Source organism: Kwoniella newhampshirensis, chromosome 13 (genome assembly GCF_039105145.1).
Source record: "Kwoniella newhampshirensis strain CBS 13917 chromosome 13, whole genome shotgun sequence".
NCBI lineage: Eukaryota > Fungi > Basidiomycota > Tremellomycetes > Tremellales > Cryptococcaceae > Kwoniella > Kwoniella newhampshirensis.
This window is the reverse complement of record NC_089966.1, coordinates 845,758-871,667: the sequence shown is the minus strand read 5'-3', so window position 1 is coordinate 871,667 and position 25,910 is coordinate 845,758. Positions and strand designations below refer to the sequence as shown.

Below are 25,910 nucleotides of genomic sequence, written 5' to 3'. Positions count from 1 at the left end.
ATCTCACGTCAACTGAAAGTGGGTGACCTGTCTCACACTGGCGTATCTACAACTTACGTGTCCTCCCCCTCAGATTTTAGGGACCAGTACCAGTCGTCTTTAGCCGATCAACTCTCCACTATGTCCCCGCATACCTGCACTGTCTCAATCGCATAACCTGATCGAACCATGTACCTCAACTTCGCCTCAGATCAAGTCACTTAGGCTGTCCGACACAATCTGAGTCTCTTGCATACTCTTTCGTTCCTCGGAAAGCCGCACTTCAATACCCATCATGCGACCTCGAAGCATACCCACTACGCCCAAGAGCGGCGACCAAACTTCCGACCACATGAGCGAGGATGCTGATATGGTTTCGCCCTCATATCGATCTGCTCGGACGTCTCCTACTGCTCCAGCACCATTCTCGCAACGACTATCGCTTTCACCTATGAAGACTTTGACAACGAATCCCAACGCTTTCGGTCTTCCTGCGTCTCCATCGTCGTCGTCTTCCTCGTCTGGTTACGCACAGTCCTTCTTCGGTGTTGGATCGGGTGGGATCCCCTTACCTTCGCATATGCCGGTTGACAATTCACCTCCAACAGCGGGGACCGTGACGACCAGGAGATTTCGACGACCTAGCATGCTCAGTCTCGCACAGACCCCCAGTTATATTTCGGAAGGGTCTCCAAGTGAGGGGGAAGTCACGCCCATGCCAAACGGAAATCAAAGAACAGCTACCGACATGGAATCAGTGCAAGATCCATCTAGTAGTCGGACTGTCAACGACATCGCTCCTCGACAGGAACCATATCAACCGCAACGAGAAATGGTATTCGGCAGTGCCCATTCTCCCGCAATGACCCCAATACAACCTACACCCCGTTGGTCTACCAATAATGATGCCTTTCACATATCTTTGTTGAGACGGACTTCGTCAGCTCCCGTCATACCGTTCGAAGATCTCAAGACATCTACTCCCCCGATACGTCAAGCAGACAAGATGGAGGAACAGGGTGAAGGAAGTCGAAGTACCAGTCCAATGGATATGGAGGGAGATACGGAAGAATCCCGATCACCCCTCAAGTGGATGCCCAGTCATTTCCACCAATCATCAGATGGCGGTGATGTTGGTTCTAGACGGAAAGGAAAAGCAAGAATGGAAGATTCTTCCTCGTCCCCTCTTCCACCTACAACGTCGTCACTCCATGCTCCACCATTCACCGGGCGACCATTACCATCAGCTCTACTTGCAACGCTGCTTTCCGAGAACGCTCCGCTGGAGCACGAGATGCAATCCGAAGCAAGATTAAAACGCCTTCTCCTTTCTCATCCTCAGAAAGTACCGCTTACCCCACGTGTGCCCAGAGGATCGAGAGGTCGTTTCCCCGATCAAGTAGGAGGCGACGATGACGACGATGACGGGCCATACGCAATTCGTCCGGGCGGCGTTCCGGGGGGAGGAAGAAGAACTTCGTCTTGGGCCGCAAGGAACTGGATGGATAGAGCCAGGATGGGAATGGACGACTCGGATTCGGATTCTGATGACGATATCGGTCCGGTCGAACCTGTTAACTCCGCTTTTGCAGCTGGGATGGACATGGATCGACCAGCCAGCTCTTCCTCCTCTTCGATGTGGGTGTCCAATAACCCATCAGAATCCGGTAAATCGACGCCGGGCGCACAACCGGGAACAGACAGTGGTGGATCTGTGCCTCCTCAAGGAAGTAGCGGAGGTGGCGGCAGTGGAAATGGTGGCACAGGGCAAGCACAACCTGCGACAGCCACAACGCCTTATTCAGGGAATGGAGGCTTGCCAACCCCCCCACCAGGCAATGCTCCTTGGCCGGGGTCGGCTCTCAAGTCGACGAGGTTGAGCTTCAGCTCCGCTGGTGCGGGGATGATTCCTTCGCCAGGCAGCGGATTTGGATTACCCATTGCTTTTGGGACGCTGGGCATGGGAGGTGTAGGCACGCCACTGGGCAGTCCTACGATTGAAAGACTTGAGGTGAGCGGCTATTCCGCAGAAAGTGCCTCGTGCAGATAGCTGATGAAATTTTTACCGGATAGCTCGCTACGTCACCTGGAGCCAGTGCTATGTCCATGTCGAGTCCCGGTTTGATGCAATATCGAGAATCGCAAGGTGGTTCTGCATCTATCCGACCAGGCAAGAGAAAAGGTGAGTGGAGGCTCAGCCTTTATATCAGATGTAGGGAATTCATTGCCGATGACACTCTCCCGGTCTATCAGGGCAAGTGGAGGACCGTTTCGATCCTTATAAACGACCTCGTGGCTCTTCGCCTTCCTTCTCGTTCCCCATCTCTCCGTCTCGCACCACTTCCTCAATTCCTATACCCCAATCACCGTCACACGCTCCCTTATACTCGTCAGCTCTTGCTTCATCTCATCCTCGACCGACACATGCTCGACCAACTCATCCTTACACGAGACCGATGGCGAATCGTTCGCGCGCCGCGTCGCCTGCGCTGAGCATCGGTAGCGTTTCCGGTACAGTGGGTGTCGGTGGTAGTAGTGCCTTGAGTACGAGTCTAGGAAGTACTTCAGGTACAGGAGTGGGGATGACCAGGGTTCTTAGTGGATTAGGTGGCGCTTTCGGTGCCACTGCCGTACAAGGACAACCGCAGCCGCCTCGAGAACTGGGAGGATTAGGTCTGTTGAGCATCCAGAACAGAGTGAGCGAGGAAGACGAAGAGGGAGGTGAGGAGATGAGACGAGATGATTCGCATGAGTCTAGAATGGAAGAGGACTAGCAGTCAGTGTATGTTGATTTCATAACGTATGGAATCGCCGAGCAGAGCTGCAACACTTGTGGAGGAGTAAACATGGCCAGTATCGTGTGAGCGAATGGGTTGTTGTAAGATATCTGTGACATATGCATAGCATTACTCTTTCCTGTACGGCTCCATTCAATTCCAGTCGTCAACAGTCGTAGGAACGACTCATGATGACAAAAAAGTCTCTTCGACTGTGCTTCGTTGCCAAAGCTTTATTCGCTGATTTGTCATGAATAGCGCTCTTAAAGGTGGACAGAGTGTGGTGGTGTCTTATCCTCGAGGTAACATCTGCTGTACGAAGCCTCGTCAATTCAAACTGTTCACTCCTCACATAGCTCAACTTGCCCTAGCACTAGTATCCACCCTCTCCACAGGTGAAATGTCTCCTCTCTTCTGTCAACAAGAGTCCTTCATTCTGCATCCAAGGTAAAGAATGTTCCTCTGCAAACACCCAAGTATGAGCAAATAAGGTCAAACTACCCAGGGCTGGCAAGACTGCTCAAGGCGCTGTCTCTATCAAGTTCAGTCAGATGTGATGAAGTACTCCAGTGGCGCAGAGCATCCTGTGACTGCGCCTTTCCCCACTTTGGGTCAAAGGCATGATGTCCTAGAAGCTCTCCAGAATTTTCTGAGTACCTCCCTATCATCATGGTATCACAACTCTCAAGTTTTGAAAGAGCCTGACTTGTGATGGACTCCTTTTGGGCCTTCTTTTCAAAGAAAGACTGGCAGTTCTTGATGAAGTGGGTGGGGTGGTAATGATCATGTCCCCCATTTGAATATTTAATGACAGTGACAAGGTCAGCGTCCTCAAACCTGGTGGGGGAAAGTGTTGTGGTGCAATCATTGCAAACACATTTGGGTTTAGGATCCAAAGGCCCTATGCTAGGCCCACTTGTTGAGGATGCATTGCTAGAGGGGTTCATGCTGCTCATTCTGCTTGATTGTCAGGTAATCAATCAAAACTTGACTATCTGACAGAAAGAGACATGTATACCAAATGAGAAGATACACACCTCAACTTTGTGGATGTGGTTGTTAGTGTAGTGGGTGTAGATATAGTTAATGCTTTCTTTCTCTGCAGCCAGATCAGGTATTGTGCTCCGCAAGATAATCAGGCACTCACAGATGGGAAATGATGGCAAGTTGTTGTGAGAAGTAAGGAAGTAAGTAGCGGCTAGACCGTCCTTTTATACTTGCACGGTTGCCTCTTCACACAATTGGATCCTTTGTTATAAACTTTTTGTCATATTGGCTACATTGGAGATCATGATGAGGTCATAGTGACCTCATAATGAGTTCATAATTGGAAAGCTTGACATCATTTACACATCATACTGTCATCACAGTATTTTGAGTGGATGTGTGTCATGACAGCCATTCCGTCACGATCACGAACAGTACATTGTTACGTAAACCCTCTCAATATCCTTGACGTCTTTGATATCTTTGAGCACAACTTGATATACTCGCCAAAGACTGAGCTAAAGGGTGCTACAGGTGGACGATAGAAATAGGAGGAAGTTGATCAATTGTCTACGCATCCTGGCGGATGGGTTAGAGAAGATATATATATATACATTGTCTTAGTTCTCGTTGTTCTAGTCTTTCTCTAGTGATTTCTTGATTGAAAGTCATACCCAGTACCTTGCTCATCGTTCAACAATATCACTGTGGTACCTCAGTCTATCTAGAACTGCTACAAGCCCTTCTAGATATCGGTGTCAAGTTCCTTGCTATACTCGCTATCCTCGTTATCCTCGTTATCCTCGTTATCCTTGTTATCATCGTTTCCCCATATCGTACTGTCCCATTGTGTGATAGGGCTCATTGACTGAGGCCACATTGACCATCATGACAACAATCCATCCAAATTCACGCAACGGGACCAAAAGGTGGGAAAGCGGCATGTTTGGTTCGGCTGGAATCCAGGCACAGTGATCGGGGTCGTCACTCGTGAATTGGATTCTTGCATTCAACCTCTATCTTCTTTCTACATCAAATCATCGGGGCGAAGATCTCATTCAGCGTCATGCCCTCCCATTGGCATCGTCATGAGCCTCCTCCAGCTTCTCAACTGCCTGCAGACTCATCATCAGCCGCTTTCCTCCCCGCCTCACAACCCGAACCACCTACACTTCCACCTTCGACACTCGAACGTCCTGCAGAATGTATCAATCGAAATTCCACACCACATTTCTCTTTGTTGTGTACCATGATGGACAGGTTGCGGACGGAAGAAGCCAGTAAGCGGAAAGATATCCTGGGTCGGTTCATGGACTTGTGGAGGGTGAAAGTCGGCTGGGATATGTATCCTCTGATCAGATTGTTGTTGCCCGATGTGAGTGAGCGGACAGCGTTGCTCGCCTTGTATACAACCTTGCCAGAATGCCAAGCATACCGATGACACGTAATGTCAGTGCTGAACTGACTGTCTGTAGAGAGATCGCGAGCGCCCAGTGTACAATCTAAAAGAAGCAATGTTGGCGAAATGCTATATCGAAGTTTTGGGTTTGGATAAGCACAGCGAAGCTGCTCAAAGGATGATCAAGTGGAAGCAGCCCGTAGACGGCCAGGTGAGTTGACATATCATTTGATCCGTTCACAAGAGATCAAATTACCATACTGTGTCAACAAGCACCCTCCCCGTCACGAGCTTCAATAGCTGGAACTTGCCGTCATCTTTCATCAGTGCTGAAAATCTATCGCTTGACCGATGCTAATGTCATCTTTGAGTCAGGCCGAATCGCACTCTGGTGATTTCGCTCGGGTGTGTTATCACGAAATAGCTGCCAGGTCGACAGTCGAAGAAGGGCAATTGTCAATCGAAGCAGTCAATGCTTTATTAGATCAACTGGCAACAGGTCGATTGAAGCAGTGCGTTGAATATTGTGCCATCATCGTCCTCTCTTCCTTCATGAAGGAGGTGGCCTCTCCCCCCGCCCTCACTGTGCAGTGCGCCGCCTTTCCACGGCAGTTCAGCTGATGGTAATGTTTGGTACGACAGGAATGACTATGTACCCATCTTGAGAAAGATCAATCAGCAATGTACAGCTGCAGAACAGGAGTGGATCATCCGCATCATCTTGAAAGGTGAGGTTTCATGCCGCTTAACACCTGCAGTAAGTATCTATCAGCTGAACACCTGAATTCGGCGTCGCAGACCTGAGAATTTCTATCAGAGAGAAGGGCGTATTCGCATGCTTCCATCCCGACGCTGCCGACCTTTTCAACGTCTGTTCTGACCTCAAACGGGTATGCTGGACTTTGTACAAACCAGATATCAGGTTGGAAAAGCATGTGAGCGTACCACTGTCCTTCCCCTTTAATCTCATTTTGACACTCCGATTTTCAGCAAACAAACATTGAATTGTTCCGATCTTTCCTTCCCCAGCTATGCTATCGATCTCCCTCCTCCTCTCACGAAGCGATAGCCAAGCTCGTGGGAGGTCCCAGTATCGAATTTGTAATGGAAGAGAAGCTGGACGGCGAAAGGATGCAATTGCACATGAGGGGAAGTGGAGCGCAGTGGTTTTACTGCTCTAGAAAGGCGAAAGACTACAGTGAGAGGATCCCATCTATCCCTGATCTACTGCATATTGACACAAGTGCAGCGTACCTGTATGGCGCGCACATCGGTGAAGGTTCCTTGACACAGCACATAGCCGGAGCTTTCACCGAGAAAGTAAAGAAGTAAGCTTAGTCTTGCTTTCTTGGTCTGCGGCGAGCTAACATCCTTACAGCATTATACTCGATGGCGAGATGCTGGTCTGGGACCCCGTAGTCGACAAATACCTTGCCTTTGGCACTCTCAAAACAGCAGCCGGAGGTAAGCTGTACGCATCAACACTATGGATAGATACTGATTCTTTTTTAAAGACCGCGTCAACGATGAGAACGCCCCTCGACCTTGTTGTGAGTTCGTTCATTCACCACTGATGACTGCTGATCACCCCTGTATGCAACCAGTCAAGATATTCGATATCCTGTACGTCAATGACGTTTGTCTCACTGGGAGACGTCTACGTGAAAGAAAGCGACTGTTGAAGACCGGTCCGATCTTCAACGATCTCGCTCAATACAAAGGTCGTCTAGAATTCGCGGAAGAAAGGGTAGGCAAAACGGGCAAGGATATCAGAGAGATGCTAGAGCAGATCTTGGAGTCGAAGTGAGCAACTCTTTGTGTCAGACTGTGAATACCGCTCACCTGATCTTGTAGAGGAGAGGGTCTTGTTGTGAAACGGAGCGATTGCATTTATCAAACCAACTCAAGGGGAGCAGATTGGATCAAAGTTAAGCCAGAGTACTCGGATCAAATGGGAGAGGTGAAGTCTGACCTGACCACTGTGTGAGATGGCACTGATAAGCGTGACAGAATCTGGACTTGCTCGTACTTGGAGGATGGTGGGGGAAAGGTGGCAGAACAGGGAAGATATCAAGTCTCCTGTGTGGTTTGCGAGTTCAGCAGGAAGACGACGGGTCAGGAAAGACACCAGAGTGAGTCGGTCGGCCAGTGCCTTGCTGTTCTTCCCATCCGCGCAATCTGACTCGTGTAGATTCACGACATTTGCGTCAGTGGGTTCTGGTATGAGCTACGAGGACTACGAATGGATCTTGTGAGCTACCTCGGCGTAAACAGTGCTAGTTATCAACGCTGACAATAGTGTAGGAACAAGCACAAAAATCATTGGAAGCCCTTTGACCGTGGCGATCCACCCAGATGGATCACAACTGGACCTACTGGAGTGGATGACAAACGTAATTATGCTCTAGGATGAGAGCGATTAACATGTCTTACTGATTACTTGCACAGCGGACGTATACATTGATCCAGAGAAGTGAGTGCTTCGTCTTGTACCTATCTGCTCTCACTAAGCAAGTGTCCTCACAGCTCGTTCGTTGTTGAGGTGAAAGCGTCGGAAATTGTACCTGCTGGTAGGCATCACAAGGTTCTCGTAGCAGGCAAGAGATGATTCTGATCCTGACTGTATAACAGTGGGAAACTATGGCGCAGGATATACCCTTCGATTCCCTCGATGTAGGTATATCTACTGGGACAAGAGTAGCAGAGAGCATCCAACGGGGGACGATAGTCAGGATAGGGACATGTGGAACTGTGTAGGTGGCACTTTGAGTAAAGGGTCAGCAGAGTGACTTGCGGCTGATACCAGCCGATTTAGCTAAGTGTCGTCGGTAAGTCGGTGATATCGGGCGATATTTGGTGTCCAGCTGAACATGTGCAGAGTTCCAAGCTTTGTTGAACAAGCCGAAGAAGCGGTACGCAGATGCCGAAGGAGGATCGTAAGTTCGTCCACTCCAGGTGATCTCTCAGACGCGCTGATCTCGTCGACCAGATTCCGCAAACGACGAAAGGTCATGCCCAAAAAGGTAAACAGAGAGCAGATTTCGGTTGTATGAGTTGCGTGCGGGAGCTGACTACCATCATAGAAAGTTCAACTCATGACAACAGCCCGAGGACAAAAGTTGTCTGACGATCAAGTAGAGAGCAATATCTTTGGAAATCTCACATTCTGTAAGTCCGCTGCTTGCTGTAGTGCAAGCATCCTAGAGCAAGAGTTGAGCATGTACAGATATACCAAAGGGAACCGCAACACATTCGAAAGCCGAATTAGAAGCACTGGTTCACAAGCACGGAGCAGACTTCACCCAGGCGCAGCTGGTAGACTTGTCGGCTTTGGTCATATCCCCCGACTTAAAAAGTGAGCTGGTCTCTGTTCGACTTTCAGTACACACAAACCTTGTCTGACTTGCCATCACAGGTCCTCTCGTTCGGGCGCAAAAGAACAAAGATGTCAGCGTGATCAAGCCCGAGTGGATCTTCGCTAGTATCGGGAGACGAAGACCTCTGCCATTGATCGAAGAGTGAACTAGCCATTATCTTGCTACATGTGCGCTTGGCTGACGGAACCTTGCTAGATTTCTGGTGTACGCGTCAGAAGGAGCGCAAGGCGATCGATACTTCAATAAAACCTTAGACGAGATCGATCGACTGTCCCTGGTGAGAGATCGAACAGGTCACGAAGGTGATGCTGAAAATCGAGAGGAGGATGACCAGGATGGAGATAAACACAGTGAGGCTGAAGGGGAGGGTGACGAGGACAACCATGATAGAAGCAAAACCCAACATCAGAGGGAGATGGAAGCGGAATGGGGCTTGCATCGCTCACCTGTCCCCACCGCTTCGGCCGCTACTTCGCGGGCTGGATCAATCAAAGAGGAGAGTGATACTGACTCGGAATCGGAGAGACGTGCGACGGTCTTCAAAGTGAGTTTAGATCTCTACGAGCATGGGTGGTCCATCTCGATTGGCGCTAATGGGCTATTGATCGATCAAGGGAGAAGATGATGGCGAGCAAGATAGACATGAATCAGAGACGGAAGCAGATGAAGACTACCGTCTTTTCCCTGTGCGAGGCGTAGACGTGGCAGAGGTGAGTGAACAGCGTTTTGCAATGGTTTCGAAGATAACAAATTTATTATGAATTTAGGACAAAGGCATGGGTGAAGATCCAGATGCTATGGACTACGACGAAGACAAGGTTGGAGCGATTTTCCAGATCTATGCAATACATGAAGACTTAAAGCTGATCTGGCGAATTATCTTAGACCTTCTTTCATCTTGTGTTCTATATGGACACGCCCGAAAACGCAGAGAAGAATGGACTCACAGGGTCGTCTCCACCAAACGAGGCGGCGAAAAGGTAGATCCAGCGATTCCGCATTCATTCCCTCCTGGACAGACACAGCTGCGAAAAGTGATGGGGACGAATTCATACAGGTGTGGAACTGATGAGGCATCGATTCTAGACTGACTGTTGCCGAGAAACTCCTGCGCGAGAACGGTGGTCGAATTGTCACGGACATCAACGATAAGAAGCTGACACACATCATCATGGATGATGAGGATTCGGATAGATACGCGGAATTGGTGAGAAGCACTGCGAAGTGAGTGGCACTCTCGGTCATTGGGTGTTGCGGCACGTTGTGGGATTTCGCAGGAGAGGCTCGTGTGTAGCTGGTCATGACGTTTGCAAGAAATCTGCAGCAAATGGGAGATTCGTCGTGTGGATCTGGGCGAAGAATCAACGCTAATTTTCTGTTCTTCGTACAGGCCGAAGAGAAAACATATCGTGTTGCCTAGCTGGGTGATTGAGTGCGTGGAGGAGGACACGCTCATGAATGAGGATGGTAAGTTGTATCCATGCGAATTTGGACGCCAGGTGCCGCCAAGGGTATAGCTTTGACTGATGTGGGCAAACAGCGCACAAGCCGAAATGAGGCATCAACAAGCAAGATCGAATCCATGTTGTTGTGCATATAGGACCTTTGTACATACATACAGAATAGTGCAGCTAGATATACCCCGCAAGTCGAAACACTCTGCATGTACATGCTTATCAGAGATATACCGTCTTCAATAGAATACCGCGTCTCCACGATGAAATTTTGCTTGACCAACTGCTGTATAAGTTAGTCCATCGCCTGTACCGAGTGAGCTTCGAGGAGATATTGGACTAAAGTGTCGACGCGTGACCATGAAGAGCTTTCCAAAGGCTGCCACGACCTTTCTTGAGCATTTCGATCTGCTGTGCTTTGGTGAGACCTGTCTGTGGCAAGAACCAGAATCAGCGAGACAAACCTTCTTCTACAGCATCTGAAACAATGGAGGAGAGTGCAACCGGTATAAGATCTGCCCAGTTGAATGCAGCAATATGAGTAATGAAGGGTAGTCCACGTTGAGACAAAGAGATTGTGTAGGTTGAGAAGTCATCCATCAACCCACCTCCTGCTCAACTCGGGATTTATCAACGCCTTTCAACCCCGCGTCGATGATCATCTCAGCAAACTTCGCTTTAGCACCCCCACCTCCGTTCGAAGCGCTCGATTTTGCCCGACTACCTTTAGTGTTCTTGGTCCTGACGTTCGTCTTGCTCTTGGTTGGAGTGGACGCTAAGACGGGTTTGAGGTCGATATCGAAATCGAAAGAATCGTCGGGTTCGTATTCCGCCGTGACCTCGCTCGGGCTAGGCGTTTCCATGGCTTTTTGTTTCTTGTTGGGAGAAGGGGTTGTGGAGATGGTGGGTTTGATATCGATATCGCTATCGGTGTTAGTGGCCGAGTTCGAGTGGAGCAAGGGGCTGAAGGTCGATTCTGCGGACTTTTTGCAAGCTGGTGCGGAGAGGAGCATCGGGGCGATTGTGGACATGATGGCTGACGACAGCGTTGTGTCAGTCCCCTAGGATTTCGTTGCGCAAATCTTTTACACGAGATCGATCGGATGGTAAGGGTGGACTTACAAATACCGTTGTGCTGAGAATAGAGACGTAGCAAGTCGATATTTGGAAGAGGTCTACGAAGGGTAGAGTAAAGGTGAAGAACGAATTTGCTATGAGTGTAGAGGATGGGTCATCCATACCTTACAGAGGCCCACACTGGGTGGTCGTCAAGTTTACAACCTGGTTGACAAGATATGGTGTCCCGTGGCAACTCGTCGTTTCTCGAGCTCTATGCCTCTAGTTACCCTACGTGTACCTGTCTTGGATGTGACTGTTCCACTGTAGACGTTCTCTGCTGCGTTCGAAATCAGTCTGGAGGTGCGGGTACATCTACACAATCATCGCATTTTCTAGGTGGCCGAACACAAACGTACGAGTAAGGCGGTGTGTGTCGTTTCGGAGAATGTCCGTGGACATGGTCTCCTACAGCAGAACCGCTTCCGCGAGCGAGCATACAGTACATAGATAGACTAGGTTCTTCTCTCGCCGATGATTCTGATTCAGCTTCACCTCTCTCTTCTTATCCGTCACTTTAGAGCGACCTCGCAGCATCCATCAAAGCGTTGTACAGCGAGCCTTTCCCGTCACTTCGCAGCCAGTCTTTCTGTCTGGATGCCGGTACACCCGTCTGCAGTGTAACGTTAAAGCAACAGATCAGCACATCGCCCCACTCGATCATCCCAGCAGAGGTAATTCGATAACACGTTTTCGACCACGAGATGATATGCGCTCACCTTACTCTCATAATCCTTTTTGTCAAACGCTGCGATACCAATTCTGATGATAGTTTCCGCCAGCTTGCCACGATCGGAAGAAGCTGCACCGAGACCCTCGGACTTGACAGGAGTAGTACGAGGTCTCTTGTTTGGCGACTTCTTGTCCTTGGGCGAAGGGGTGTGTCCCGGCTCCATGTTCGATTTGGTAGGTGGACTGTGCCCAAGGGCGGCAGGGGTCGGAGAAGCCGTTTGGGAGCCGGTGTCGCTGGCGTCAGACAGTGGAGCGACGGAGAGTTCTCGTTTGACCATTCTGGAAAAGCGTATCGCTCTGGTGAACTTGGATAACTTAATGGCGTCAGCCTTGCGCAATGCTGTATGGTACCTGTACTGTACCGCGATGTGCCGTGCTGCCACCACGACTGACAAGGACGTACTCACCGAGATTGTGAAACTCAAGTCGAGGTGCTCCCACTGCGAGAAAGAAAAGTCAGAAATGGGTGACAGTTAGTGAGCGAAAAGAAATAAGCTGGAAGGAAGAGCGGATCTCTGAATCGTGAAGTGCGGTGGTACGGCAGAGAGAGAGCAAGTCATGTCAGTTTAGAAAAAGTCATCATACACATCGCCTCCTTTCCCCCTTTCTCTACTCGGACATGAGCTCGCCCCGACATTCCTGACACCAAGGGGCAGCCATGCAAGTGCGGATCAGCACATGGGCCAATGTCGTGGGCTGTTGGAGCTATGCCTCATCCGGTGAGAAGACGTCAGCGTTACCGTTGCCAAAGGACCATGAGTAGATTGTGCCTACCGCTCCACTCCCACACACACACACACACACACACACACACACACACACACACACACACACACACACACACACACACACACACACACACACACACACACACACACACACACACACACACACGGACGTACCACACAGACCTGCTCACACACAAGCCACTTGACCTCTTCTCTTCTCTCTCCTCACACAGTTCTCTGGTTCTCCATAAACTGACATCTACCTCGGCTAAACGAGTCATGCTACGATGGTATAGCCGAAACACATGTCAGATGACGAGTTGACGTGATGAGGTGAGCATATCACCTCTAACTTATAGTATCTCTGAAAGGTATAAGAACCCCTCTTTCAACCGTTGTGAGCTTTTTTACCGACCTCGCAGAAAAATTCCCTTCGATCATACAGTAAACCAATATTTGCCCCAGTGGCCAGTCACATAACTTACTGATTCAAATTTGTATTGATCAGTGAGTGTTCTTGGGTTCTGAGAAGCGTTTTCGACACTGGCTGATGATATCTCGTCCTCAGTTCATGCCCTCGAAACGGTCCACACTTCCGCACCTCGATGACTACTCAGACAAAATGGTCGAGAAGAAGGTCAAGGTCGAACAAGCCGATCATTCGGTCAGCCACGAGATGCAAGTCGAATCGGGGGACGAGGTCGAGTCCGACGATACGAATAGCGAGCATTTCATGAGTCGACCACCCTCACCTGCTCGACCATCATTGGCCGAAAGGCTCGAGGAATACCATAAGCGAGTGGGAGCGCCTGCTACTCCTGACAACGGCTCGGCCAGCTCTACCGGGGCAAATCAGCAGCCCGCCGGAAATCCCAATCTCAACCAACCTCCTTCGGACAGCTTCATTCCGAACGGGGTGGTTTCCAAAAAGGCTAGGTTGGCTCAAGCTATCTTCCAACTTGGCCTTGAGACTGCGAGCAAGGCTGACTTGGAGATTGTGGTAAGTCCTTGTCTCCGTCCGACTAGTATACTGTAGTTCTCCATGGCAGTCTATGTTTCTTCCAATTATTGGGCTGACGATACTTGTATCCATAGACCGGTCTCACTAAGCCTCAACAGAGGCAAATGCTCAGGAAGGACGGCAGGGGGAGTCTCTACAATGCTTTCATCCAGTTCACAAACAACCTTTGAAGCTCGCTATCAATCTCAGAAAAAGAACAGGAATAGTCAGAAAGTCTAGATCCAGGTAGTAACTTAACTTACGTTGGTGCCACTCGAGTAATGATATTTCCGAGGAGGACAGATTCTGAGTCCTGCATGGAATACAAATCACCTGTGTCTCACCTTGTGAGGAACCCAAAGTTACAAGCTCTGGTGTCTGCTCATAGTCGCCATGACGCACGATGTACCACTTGGCCTCATCTGACCAGGCTATCCTCAAAACTAAATCGTATGCGAAGCGTGGTCCAGACCCAGAACTCAGAACCAGAGAACCGACTTTCGTCAGCACTGTCATCTTCCAAGCGATTATCAGCGAACAAGACTATTTCACTCGTTCATCCCCTTCATTCGTGGAAGAATCATTGATGATGCCCACTAAGCGCCGAAGTGTATCAGTCTACAGCATCTCGGACCACAGCGATGAGAAAGAAAAGGATCAACTTCTTCACTTATCGCCATCTGTCAAAACTTCGGACGATCGGGATCATGAGGTCAAGGTCAAGGCCAAGGTCCTTCGTGCTAGGAGTGTTCTCGAGGTACAATATGCTTTTTTGAACATCAGTCGCATCGGTCATGTTCGAAATGGGCCACTACTGTACATGGGATGTGGCTGACGTGAATACTACTGAGCATTTTTAGGCGACCTATGGGAATGATCCGAGATACGAGCGGAAAGTGGGTGATGATCAATGTGAACGTTGTGTGTGAGTTCGAATCCAATCCTATTACTTTACCTGTACCAGACTTTGTGGGGCTTCGCTACATGAGTGCTGAATGCCCGAGGCAGGAACGACGACTTGCCATGTTTCTTCAAACGAAATTCCGTCCGCACGAAACGCTGTGTATCCTGCACTTCCGGTCCGTGCAGCTTCCTTACGAGCTCCGTCCTCAGTCCTGCCAGTAGGAGAGTTGTGGAAGTTGTGGGGAGACTGGAGACTCTGATGACTGTAATGAGTGCCAGAGAGGACGTTGAGAAGAGGAAAGTCCTGGGGGAATGTATCGCTCTGTTGCAGAAGACCTGATTGCTCTGATGAATTGTATGAAGCGCTGAATACTAATGTGTGAAGAGATATCTTATCCGCTTACCGTCAGGCTGAAGAAGCATCTGGTATGAGAGTAGTAGATCAGTATATATATTGCAGGTATTCGGACTACTGTGGCAATTCTACTCAGGTAGTGTACGCAGGCGCGTGCAAAAACGTTCATTCGATTCATTCATTCATATCCTTGTCCTTCTTGACTGTATCAATTCAGTCCACATCCTCATTAATATCGCTGTACTTTGCTTCTATCCCTCAATCGCCTGAAGCAGAACCTTTTCCCACTTCATCATTCGACCTCTACAACAAGACATTCAACGCCTTTTGGAAATCATAGCCGTTCGCAGCAAGTGCTTCGACAACTAAGCCTCGAGAGAAGCCCATTGCGCAAAGCTATCGGATTGGAATAGGTCAGCTCTAGGAGAATGGCGATGGACTGATGTTCACATACCTTCTTGACGTCTTCAAGATCATCCTCCTGCGCTGTGCTGGGTCGTCTCTCAGGCATAGGAGGAGGGTTCAGTCTCTCACCACCTGGGTGACCTTGAAGGGGTGGAGCACCAGCTGGGGGAGCAAAATGTGATTCTTGATTCTGGGTGGTGGATCTACAATTGATTGCTGTCATCAGCACCAATCTTTGAGGAAATATACGCCGCAAACTCACCCGGGAGCAGGCTCAAAATCTCCGCCAAACGCATCATCAAAGCTCAAAGCACCTGCACCTCCGTGAAGAGGCTGAGACTGCACATGTCCTTGAGATTGATTGTGCGCGTGACCACCATATCCCCATTCGTCATAAGCACCATGGGCCTGCGGACTGACCATTTCGTAACTCTTGCTTGTTGACCCTCCCGAATTCTCGGAAGAGCCGTTGCCGACTTCTGGTTTTTCAAAGTCGTCGTCGAAAGCAGCAAATTCTTCATCGAAGGCGGGACCGGTGTTGGCACTGGGCGCAGATGTCTTGGACTGTTCCACTTGAGCAGGAGGGAGATCGGAAAAGTCAAAGTCGTCCTCATCGAATGAGGCGGTCTTCGGCGCGCCTCCCAAAGTAGCAGGAGCAGCACCCGGTGGAAGAGTATAGTCACCAGACGTGTGAGCAAGAGCAGGAGCAGGAGTAGGGGCTCCGAAGGGATCAAACTCGTCTGCGGAGGGTTGAGGGATGGACTTTGTAGCCGGAGGAGGAGGGGCGCTGCGTCGGACCTTTGGGCTGAACTCGGAATCGCCTGGCTGCGTTACCGGAGCCGTGATGGGAGGAGCAAGAGAAGCCAAGGGGTCAGGGGAAGTCGCAGCGGTAAATTGCTCATGCTGCGTTTCCGGCTTGAATTCCGCGTCAGGTTCCGGATCTGGGCTGAAAGCTCTCTCTTTGCCCTTATACTCCATTTTCGGTGCTTCCAGATCCTCAGGCCCCGTTTCCTCGTCCGACGACTCTCCTGCCTCGTCCTCAAACGCATTACTCGGTTTGACCTCCGTTGCCAGACCGCTAGGAGGGAGGGACGCCTTGGCCGATGTCGGAGAGACATTGAAGCTTGAGGGAACTTCAGTCATAGGCGTACCAGGTTCGCTGGAGGGTGCCGCAGCTTGCGTTGACATGGTTCTCTCGGCCTCAGGTCTGCTAGCTAGATCCGCTGGAATAGCAGACTTGGGCAGACCGCTAGGGAACCCTTCATCGTGGAAATGCTCCTGAGGCGCGTTTTCCTCAGGTTGATCGAACTCAGCGAACGCACTGTCAAAATCGGCGGGAGGTTTGGGTGCAGGTTCGGACGAGGGAGCGAGGTGGAGCTCTTCGGTGAGCTGCTGTGGCTCTGATGAAGGAGGAGCGGCGGTGAATGAATCACCGAATCCAGAGCCGAAGTCATCGAAACCCGCTTGGTTGGCAGGCTTAGGAGTGGTGGGTGCACCGAAGGGGTCTGTCGAGTCCTTGCCGGCGGGGACACCGAAAGGATCAGCATCCTCTGTCACTGCGGCGGGCACTGGGGTCTTCCCTGCCTCCACTTTGATATCCTCTGCTTCCGTTGGAGCGGAAGCACCGAAGGGGTCGGCCTCGGCCTTGGCATTGTCCTCTATTTCTTTGGCTTCGGTCTCGGGGGATGGGCCCGTGACTACCTCCTTAGCGGACTCGTAAAGAGACGATGCCTCTGCAGCTACAGCTCCAGCAGCGGCCCCGATCATCGCGGTAACACCAAAACCGGGACTAACATGTTCTTCGGTAGTCTGCGCACCCGGTGAAGAGACAGCTGGAGTTTGCTGAGATGTTGACCGGGTAAGGCCCACAAATCGATCGAATGGGTTGTTTGATCGCGTTGACACGCCAGTGGGCGCAGGACTGAGAGCCTTGGGCGTGTCCGGGAGGGCAACACTAGAGGCTGTAGGCAGCGTCGAAGGGGAGAACGGGCCAATCGGTTGGGGCGAAACGGTTTTTGCAGCCTTTGCAGCTTGGGTAGCCCTCTCTGCCTCCTCGGTCTGGGCATGAGCTGTCTGAATCGCCAATTTGTCCTCCTCGATCTCCTGTTCCGCGTCTTTAATTTCCTGCTGTACGGCATCTCTAGCGCTTTCCGCGGTTGAAAGCTGCTTCTTTGCGATGCTCAACATGCCTTTTTGCTGCCTCGCTTCCTTCCTCATTTTCTCCAGAATCAACTTGAAGCCTTGCTTCTCGTCTTCAACCTCCTTCATCATCTTTTGCAGCCCTCTTATCTCCTCTTTATCCCGCAAAAGACCCTGCTCCAGCTCATCCTTTTCGGAGCGCATAGCAGACAGATCTGATTCTGCACGAATCACCTCGCCCTCTAATTGTTTTAGCCTGGTTTTTTGTTCACCCACGCGGATACGCAAATCCGCTACGGCTTTCGTTTCTGTTTCATGACGGGTTCGAGCCGACGAAAGCTTCGTCTCGAGGTCTTCCAGCTCTGCCGCAGAGCTCTTGGCTTGCTGGTCAAGATCAGCGTGGGTCTTTCCGAGTTCGGTGAGGTTTCGGGTGGTGTTCGCGAGCTGGTTCTGCTTGTTCCCAATCTCGGCGGAGTGGTCGAGCGCCGATGAGGGTGCCGCTTCCGTAGACTCGTCACCAAGCAGATCACCACCTCGCGATTGCGGGGCTGGAACAAAAATGTCAGCAAGATTCTCATGGCAAAACTCGATATGGCTTACCGAATGGAGGGACTCCAAAGCCGCCAGCTTGTTGTCCCGTGGGAGTCGGAGCCAGCGCTTTCTGAGCTGTTGGTCTCCTGGCAGGAGGGGGGGGCGGTTGTGGGAAGAAAGCTGTCGGCTGGAAGGAGCGAGCCTGTTGTGGCTGTTGAGCAGGTTGAGGGGTCGCGGTAGGCTTGGGAGTTGGCGCTAGTTCGTCGTCGGCGAATAGATCGAATAGATCCTTCGTAGCACTGCTTGTACCCTGGTTGGCGAGAACCTCCTGAGCACCTTGCCCATACTCTTCCCGAAGTGAGGGCGGAACTAAGCTGTTGGGCAACGTTGTGGGAATGTCCTGACCAGCGAGCTTGAGATTGATGAGGTGCATAGCCACAGCGAATTCGTCCCGAGTGAGTTTACCCTCTTTTCGAATATCGGCCAAGTCCCTGTCGGAACAGCATCAGTTCCCACGTAATCTTGCAAGAAGCTAACTGGACTCACCAGATGCTTGCGAGCACATTCTCATCCAATTGACTCTGAATCATGAACGGTACCGCAACGTCACCTTCGATAACACCTTTACCTTGTGTGTCAAGCTGGGAGAAGAATCCATCTGAAGTAGCCTTCGTTTGTGGAGTAACGTCCCAAGGCGGCTGCTGTTGCTGCCCCGTGAATCCTGACATCTGCCTGTTTGGTCCGCCGAATGACGAAGTGGAGGGTAAAGTGGAGAACGTTGCAGTGGTCGAGGGACTAGCGAACGTCTGATTGCCGGTGTTGGATCGCGGTGGCGTACCTGGGGGCCGGATACCGCTCTGACCTGTTCCTTGTGGTTGGAGAATGCCTGCGCCTATGCCACCAGTGTATTGAGGTCTAACAGGGCTGGGAACAGCTCCACCGGTATGTTGACGAGAGATCGGGCTTCCCGGCCCCACAGGAGGAGGAGGTCTGCCGCCGGCAGCTTGCTCGTATATCCCCGGAGGTAGTGTCGGAGGCAAGGAGAGGTTTGAATTAGCCATACAGCTCTGGATGAGGTACATCCCGATGATAAAGTCGGTAAGGTCGAGTGAGCCTCTGTCTTGTGTGTCGGCAAGGTTCCTGTAAGGTGGAATCAATCAGCACACTGACGGACCTGCGGTTATTGCAGAAACTCACCAAATCTGAGCGAGCTTGTCGTAAGGTAATCCACTCTTCACAAACATGTCCCTTGCCTTCTCACCCCCAACCAGCCCGTTACTTGGCCCACAGCCTGCAAATAGTCGTGTAAACTTCGCTCGGTCCGCCGGAGTAAGCGTTGGAAGTGTTCCTGATCCAGTCGTGTTGGTGGACAAGGGTTGATGGGGTCTCTGGCCAGTCACCTGCGCAGAAATAGGAAGCGGGGCAGGAGGAGGTGGACCTTTGTCAAATGTAGGAAGCGGACCAGCTACATGTTGAACAGCTGATCAGCACGTGTCCGCTGTTGTTGTGAAGATCAAGTCCTCACTCACGCTTGGTAGTCAAGCTATCGTCCACAGCACCCTGATGACCTTTCTGCAACCAACCAATGACTCGCGCAGCCTTGTACCATCCTTCTTTAGTGAGGAAACCGTTGTTCTCGGGATCAGCGATAGCCCACACTTCCCCTAATGAAGCCGTGGGGAGGTTGGAAGAGGTGAGGAAAGGGTAGGCATCTTGGCCAGGGAGGATGCCAGTCTGTTGCGGGATGAACAAGGATGTAACATGGAGAGATGAAGAAGCGAGTGAAGCGACAATCGACAAATGACGGGTCGGCGGGAAATGGCGATATAGTGGAGACGAATGAATTAGCGAGACGAAGCTATTGATGAAGTCCATATATACGTACATTGTCCTTGTCAATCAAGTCGAACAACTGGTCATAGTACTGCTTCTCTTGGGCAGCTATTGTAGGATCGTCGTTATCAGCGATACGAGCAAGCGATTTCTATTGGCAATGGTAGTCCGAGGAAGCATCACCAGGAGCTTCACTCTCCTCAACCCAACAGGACTTGCATGCACTCACGATACGCCATCCTGAAACCTCTGCAAAGCTGGCAGGTGTCTCCTGCAGACCACCGAAGCAAGGGGGCTGTACGCTAAGAATTCCGTTCGGTCTTCGCCGTGGAGATCTTGTCAGTGTTGCGAAAAGTGGAGTGGAACACAGATGGAAGAGAGGTCCGGGAGCTGAGTAAGATCGCCAGTCTTAGGAAGGAGTCGGAGGATGGAGGTGTGCGGGGGTGATGGAAATGATGAAATGATGATGTTGATAGCGTTGAAAGAGTAGCCCCAGGCGATTCCCACCTAGAGACGTCATCTAAGTCGCCGGACCGAACGCACGCATGGCCATGAGCTTGAGAACAAAATGGGGGGAGGGATTGAATACATTCTTCGACTGTGGTGTGACTCAGAGATATCACCTCCACTTGTTAAACCAAAAGTCAAACCTCGTAAAACTAGTCACCTTTCCTTCCATCTACATGGGACCACAGTCGATCCTCTGACAGGCAGCAGCTCCGTCGTGCTTGCTTTACATAGAGACGTCTAGTCACCATGACACCAGCCATTGCTCAACAAACATCTCCTTCCACCTCGGGATCATCTCTCTGGACAGCTCCGACATGGGTCAAATCGTTCTACTCTCGTTTCCCCTTGGTCATTCTTGAGCAAGAAGACGAGCTGGACTGGAAGGTCCGAGTGAGGGATCAGAGTCCCCAGTCATGTGTCCTATGGGTGAGTGCTTCGACAAAATGTAACATTGTGATCCAATCACTTTGTATAGGACAAAAGACTGATATCCATCGCACTCTCCAAGATTCACCCATCATCGCCAAACTCATCACATCCTCATCACAGACCCTGGCTCTCTGCGTCGCCCGCTTCGTTACGCACTCAGCTCCTCTTCCTTCTTCGAGATGCAGCCGCTAGTGTCCCCGTGTCGTTCCGCGAATGGTCAAATGAGAATTCAGCTCCTGGTGGGACGTTGCCCGCTTTGCACCTCCCGGGTCAAGATAGGTTAATTCCGACTGATGAGGTAAGGGGATGGTTGGAAGCCACATATCCACTCAAAGGCAAAGGTAAAGAGTGAGCATCGTCCTTCGGCGTCTCCTTCGACTTAAACCTTTGTCGAACTCAGCTGACACTTTAGCCCTCGATCAGATTACAAGGACTTCCATCTCAAGAAGCCTATGATCGAGCTCTCGCCCTCTCTCAGCTCATCTTGGGTCATCTCCTCCCGGCCTATCTCGCTTCTCTCCCTACCCGACCACAAGGATTCCATCTCCTCTTTCCAGTGCCTCCACCACTGTTCGCAGGTCTCACGACTCCTCTGCCGGCATCTCTAACAGGCGATACAAGAGACATTGATATCGAAGAAGTGGTGAGAAAAGGTGTTGACGCGCTGGAAGCGGTCGAAGTCATCCTTTCAGAACAGGGCCATTGGGCTCTAGGAGCAAGGTCAGCTGGATCCTATTCCCTGCTTTGGGAGATTTCTGTGAAGCTGATCATTATGGATCACTTAGACATCCCACCTCACTCGACGCACTTGTCGCTTCGCATCTTTACGTTGTCTATTCACTGTCTAACAGTTCAGTGTTACGGACTACGATTGATTCCAAAGCCGTTCTTGGAGAATATGTCGATCGCGTGTTGTCATACGCGGAGAATGAACTTAACGAGGCATAGAAGGGCGTCGTATGCAGGTTGAATGACACAGTTTCGGCTGAACACTTCCGCATTGCAAGAAGATCAAATTCGGACACTCACAAGCATCGGGGTCACGTCGTCTTATACAGCAGCTCCCACAGTCGACCAAAAGACCCATACAAGTTGTGACGAGGAGAGGACCGCACTGAATACCAAGTGCCACATTCCGACTTGATTGAGGCGATCGACGGTGATCTCGACTCGGTCGATCACCAACCCTCTCGGGAAAAGGGGTCGAGGTCATTCAGGCTGGGGACGATCTGTTGTCGATGTCATTCTAACGACTGCTGCCCGCTGACGGGCGAATGTACAGATCGACCCGTGCAGTCGACCGACCTCGCTGATGGAGACAAGCAAGCCACCATTATACACCCAATGACACACACGACTGGTCAGCAACACATGATGTCCGTGTGGAACGTGATCGATAGGACCGAACGCCGCTCTTTTGCACTCACGCTCCGGGTTCAGGCACGAACAGAACGACGATCAAAGGTTTCTTGTTGTGTCCGGAACCCTTTCATCCAATCAAGACGACGACGAGCAGTTGAAAGGTGTGTCGTCGGGATGATCGATATTTCTTCGGATCGAGACTGGGGATGATTCTGTTTCAGGATCTGTTCTTTGTTTGCGTTGTCACAGAAGTGGAGTGGAGTGGTCACTACTGACCGAGAGGTGTCTTAACCGCTCCTCGCTGAGTCTGTTGCTTTGAGTTCTGAAATTTGATCCACCTCTTACTCCATTTCACTATCACATCAACCTGACCAATGTAGGTTTTTGACCCATAGTGTCTGTGCAAGAGCAAGAGCAAGAGCAAGAGCAAGAGCAAGAGCCACAACTGCGAGTCATCTTCGAAACCGATCACTTTGGCTCGAGGCATAGTGGTCCAGCTTCGACAGTCAGGATCACTACCTTCACTCACTTGAGGACGGGTCCCATAAACTACCGCTATCGCAGCTACTAACCAAGATCATACCTTAAACCACTCTCTGCGCCAACCATGATACGATATCCCGACAAGATGCCCTGCTCCCAAGATATGATCATTTTTGTAGGAGTAAGTGGTTCTCACACTTCAATCAATGTTTTCATCAACACCCGGATGGTGACATGTGGAACAGTGGTGGAACCGCTCGTTTCCGCTGATGATTCCACGAACGCAAACGATATGGTTGGGGCTGACATCACAATCGTATTGGTTGACCTATCACAGACGGATTACGAGGGCGGTCGACAGTTCCACGTTTGGGTGCCCAGAGCTGGTAATACGGAGGATCTGGTTGAGGCGATTCGGGTGAGTGGCGTTGCTGATTCGCGGCGTAGCAGAGTCGGCTGCTAATAGAGGCAACGATGCTCATTCGAAAATCGGTCAATAACTGACACCATCTATCGCCTGATGCCCTCTCACTGCGATGACATTGTCTTGCCAATGTACTCAATCGTCGACAAACGTCTCATCAACACTGTCCAGATCCACGAACTTCTCCCTTCATCATCTCTCTTGATCCAACACGACTCCCTCCCCCTCCTACCATCCCATTCCCTCCGATCGCAACAAGTCGTCCCCTACTCGTCTGTCCACCTATATCTCCTTTCAGACCTCCGAGAACGCGAGAAGAAGCGACAGGAGGAGAAGGAAGGGAGAGGGAGATACGTGACTAAGAACGGGAAGGAGAGATTGAGGAGGAGGAGTAAGCGGGTGGTCGCACAGCGAAAGAAGGAGGAAGAAGAGAGGGTTGGAGGGTATGATGAATTGAGAAAAGGGGTGGAAGCCCAGGCGAGAGGAGCGGAGCGGTCCTTGGAGTCAAAAAGTTTTGAAGGTGGGAAGGATGAGAAACAAATTAGGCATCAGAGTCAAGAAGGAGGTTCGACCAACGGGAGCGGTCAAGGAGATCGTCAGACCGCAAGCGTCCGATCCACCTCGTCATCAACCTCGACCACAAATCCATACTACAGGCCCACGCCTCAGCTCGCGCACATGCATATGCCAACGATGTCGACTCAACGATCGACGTTACTTACCCCCCTCACCACCTCCTCCACCGCCACAAATAGCGGGGGCTCAGTGATCACGTTACCTTACCCCACGCCAAGTTACGGGTCCCTGTTCCCACGTCCGGTGAGGAAATCGTCCGATCCACAGCCTGTGTCCGATTGGGTGTGGGAAGACCCGTGGCTGCGTAGAAATCGCAATGTCGGTGGACAGTGGCCTGCCTGTTGAGGAGTTCGTTCCGGTGAATTGAGTAAATTACGTCGGCGAGGTGGAAAGAAGGGCGGAAATTGAGGGATATGATAGGAGAAATACACGGGGATAAGGATCGCAACGAAGGATGACATCGGTAGGAGGTAGAGAGCGAGAAGAAGGGAAAGTCGAAATGAGATCGTAGAGGACTGAGTCGGGAGGCGAGAGTTACCGCTACCAAAAGGAGGGCCAGCGAGGTGCTTCGTTTCGGACAGAGTCAGTACGATGATTGTTCTCGGAAGTGGAACGAGTACACCTCGATGGTCAATACTGGTCAAACCTCCGTTGTGACTAGAAACAAGACATGCACATGCATACGAATCGTCTCATGCTTTCATATTCGGATTATAAAAAGCTACAAAGAGTCTACAGATGTTTCGACGTTACACTCAAGCTAGGATCTCCATGAGCTTCTCAGCCAAAGGTCCAGCCGAAGCGGGGTTTTGACCTGGGGGGCAACAGACCGCTATCAGCGGCTGTCGCGAGACAACAAGTCAAGAGGGAGAGCAGAGACTCACCGGTCAATACACCACCATCGTAGACGACCTTGACTCCCCAGTCCTCATTCTTGACGTAGTCACCGCCGAGCTCTTTGATCTTGTCCTCCAAGCTGAAAGGAAGGATGTTGACGAAATCGTTGTAAGGGGTCTGGGCCTCTTCGGAGTTGGCGAATCCGGTCGCTTGGACGCCTGAGAGGATGGATTCGGACGAGTTGGGCTTCTTGGCGAGGACGAGAGCACCTGGACCGTGGCAGACGGCGGAGACGACCTTCTTAGCGGCGTAGAACTGCGATTGTGGAGAAAATACAGAATATGTCAGCGAGTGTTCGTTTGCTGTGCTGTGAAGAGTAGAGATTCGCTCACCTCCTCGAGGAGCTTCTTGAGGTCCTGGTCTTGAGCGAGATCGATCATGGGACCGTGCTACAGACCAGAGTCAGTATATGTCCAAGCAATCGTGGTGGTTGTCGACTTACTCCTCCGACAACGAAGATAGCCGCGTAATCCTCAGCCTTGACTTCGGACAGCTTCTTGGTGTTCTTGACGAGCTCCTGGGCCTTGGGATCGCTCAAGAACTTGACCGACTCCTCATCCTTGAACATCTCGACAGAGTTGTGGTCGATGGGCGCCGCGCCTCCTTTGGGGGAGGCGACGACGATGTTGTATTTGGGTGAGAGGATGTAGTATGGGTGAGCAGCTTCGGGCAAGTACCATCCGGTGGCCTACGCAATAGGAGAGTAAGTCATTCTCGTCTCTGGAAGGTGACTGTAGGAAGAGATCACTCACGGCACCGTTGAGAAGCTTGTCAGCGGATGTGAGGACGAAAAGGATGGATTGAGAAGACATTGCGGGCGATGTGTGTGTGGGTGTGCGTGCGTGTTTCGATTTGGTGCTAGTGCTGCTCGAAGTGTGAGGTAGGAATGAGTCGGGAGTGTGTTGTTGTTGTTGTTGGTCTGTTTGGATGGAGATGGAAGAGATGGAAGGCTCGAGATATGGTCGTTTATATAGACGTTTGGAATGCTCAATCCAGAATCCCAGTGAATCATCCGGATGCGTCTGACGTCAAAAAAGAACAACTTTGTTCACAAAGGTGGAGGATCTTACCGCATCCAAAGCCAAGGTATTCTTATTAGTCATGCATCTTGACTAATGATGATGATTAACTTATTCACCGTAAAAGGCGGAAAATCTCGTTCCGGCACAAGTCGGTCAAGCTGCACAAGATCACTGGAGAGTGATTACACCATTACCACTTTGATTTCTAATGGTGTATTCCATGCTAGTGTAAGCGAAAAGTCGAAGATGATGGATGACACGGGCTCTCGATCAAGTCGACCAGTGGCACTAGCTTCGTCTCGCACGGGGTCCCAAGCTCTCCTGTTCGACCTCATGTTGTAAGCCAAAATAATGGACATGACATAAACAGTATGAACGTATGATTCATGCATGCTTATGCAACGACGATGATCCGGTGTCTTATCGATGAGGAATGTTCAAGTGAAACGGTCGGATTGCTGACTCGACGGCTAAAGCGTCTTTATTCGGCCC

General features: G+C 50.8%; 9 protein-coding genes across 9 annotated transcripts; 5 read left to right on the top strand and 4 right to left on the bottom strand.

The window, feature by feature from the left end:
* Positions 1–274: 274 nt before the first annotated feature.
* IAR55_006281 (uncharacterized protein) lies at positions 275–2,753 on the top strand (the record flags this gene model as incomplete). The annotated part of the gene is made up of 3 exons (XM_066949366.1): positions 275–1,990; positions 2,053–2,161; positions 2,233–2,753. The coding sequence occupies 3 exons, from the start codon at positions 275–277 to the stop codon at positions 2,751–2,753; spliced, it is 2,346 nt and encodes a 781-aa protein (XP_066800374.1).
* A 2,056-nt stretch (positions 2,754–4,809) lies between these two features.
* Positions 4,810–10,076, top strand: IAR55_006280 (uncharacterized protein; the record flags this gene model as incomplete). Its single annotated transcript, XM_066949365.1, has 30 exons — positions 4,810–5,118; positions 5,219–5,353; positions 5,518–5,654; positions 5,785–5,870; positions 5,941–6,077; positions 6,133–6,340; positions 6,392–6,470; positions 6,521–6,606; positions 6,657–6,692; positions 6,747–6,945; positions 6,997–7,102; positions 7,153–7,274; positions 7,334–7,393; positions 7,447–7,535; positions 7,591–7,615; positions 7,669–7,712; positions 7,774–7,895; positions 7,958–7,970; positions 8,021–8,078; positions 8,132–8,165; positions 8,226–8,310; positions 8,369–8,497; positions 8,558–8,660; positions 8,715–9,063; positions 9,134–9,229; positions 9,287–9,337; positions 9,405–9,499; positions 9,606–9,743; positions 9,910–9,986; positions 10,060–10,076. The coding sequence occupies 30 exons, from the start codon at positions 4,810–4,812 to the stop codon at positions 10,074–10,076; spliced, it is 3,225 nt and encodes a 1,074-aa protein (XP_066800373.1).
* Positions 10,077–10,312: 236 nt separating this feature from the next.
* IAR55_006279 (uncharacterized protein) lies at positions 10,313–11,004 on the bottom strand (the record flags this gene model as incomplete). The annotated part of the gene is made up of 2 exons (XM_066949364.1): positions 10,313–10,405; positions 10,582–11,004. The coding sequence occupies 2 exons, from the start codon at positions 11,002–11,004 to the stop codon at positions 10,313–10,315; spliced, it is 516 nt and encodes a 171-aa protein (XP_066800372.1).
* Positions 11,005–11,606: 602 nt separating this feature from the next.
* Positions 11,607–12,099, bottom strand: IAR55_006278 (uncharacterized protein; the record flags this gene model as incomplete). Its single annotated transcript, XM_066949363.1, has 2 exons — positions 11,607–11,702; positions 11,809–12,099. 2 exons carry the CDS (start codon positions 12,097–12,099, stop codon positions 11,607–11,609), a joined length of 387 nt encoding a protein of 128 aa, XP_066800371.1.
* Positions 12,100–13,099: 1,000 nt separating this feature from the next.
* IAR55_006277 (uncharacterized protein) lies at positions 13,100–13,740 on the top strand (the record flags this gene model as incomplete). Its single annotated transcript, XM_066949362.1, has 2 exons — positions 13,100–13,549; positions 13,645–13,740. 2 exons carry the CDS (start codon positions 13,100–13,102, stop codon positions 13,738–13,740), a joined length of 546 nt encoding a protein of 181 aa, XP_066800370.1.
* A 1,370-nt stretch (positions 13,741–15,110) lies between these two features.
* Positions 15,111–19,954, bottom strand: IAR55_006276 (uncharacterized protein; the record flags this gene model as incomplete). Its single annotated transcript, XM_066949361.1, has 9 exons — positions 15,111–15,203; positions 15,262–15,415; positions 15,475–17,899; positions 17,952–18,373; positions 18,429–19,022; positions 19,080–19,347; positions 19,412–19,616; positions 19,768–19,823; positions 19,945–19,954. The coding sequence occupies 9 exons, from the start codon at positions 19,952–19,954 to the stop codon at positions 15,111–15,113; spliced, it is 4,227 nt and encodes a 1,408-aa protein (XP_066800369.1).
* Positions 19,955–20,471: 517 nt separating this feature from the next.
* IAR55_006275 (uncharacterized protein) lies at positions 20,472–21,602 on the top strand (the record flags this gene model as incomplete). The annotated part of the gene is made up of 4 exons (XM_066949360.1): positions 20,472–20,651; positions 20,734–21,002; positions 21,078–21,374; positions 21,440–21,602. The coding sequence occupies 4 exons, from the start codon at positions 20,472–20,474 to the stop codon at positions 21,600–21,602; spliced, it is 909 nt and encodes a 302-aa protein (XP_066800368.1).
* A 1,060-nt stretch (positions 21,603–22,662) lies between these two features.
* IAR55_006274 (uncharacterized protein) lies at positions 22,663–23,844 on the top strand (the record flags this gene model as incomplete). The annotated part of the gene is made up of 3 exons (XM_066949359.1): positions 22,663–22,680; positions 22,837–22,917; positions 23,095–23,844. The coding sequence occupies 3 exons, from the start codon at positions 22,663–22,665 to the stop codon at positions 23,842–23,844; spliced, it is 849 nt and encodes a 282-aa protein (XP_066800367.1).
* Positions 23,845–24,254: 410 nt separating this feature from the next.
* Positions 24,255–25,208, bottom strand: IAR55_006273 (uncharacterized protein; the record flags this gene model as incomplete). Its single annotated transcript, XM_066949358.1, has 5 exons — positions 24,255–24,313; positions 24,384–24,651; positions 24,729–24,785; positions 24,839–25,084; positions 25,149–25,208. 5 exons carry the CDS (start codon positions 25,206–25,208, stop codon positions 24,255–24,257), a joined length of 690 nt encoding a protein of 229 aa, XP_066800366.1.
* Between the last annotated feature and the right edge of the window lie 702 nt (positions 25,209–25,910).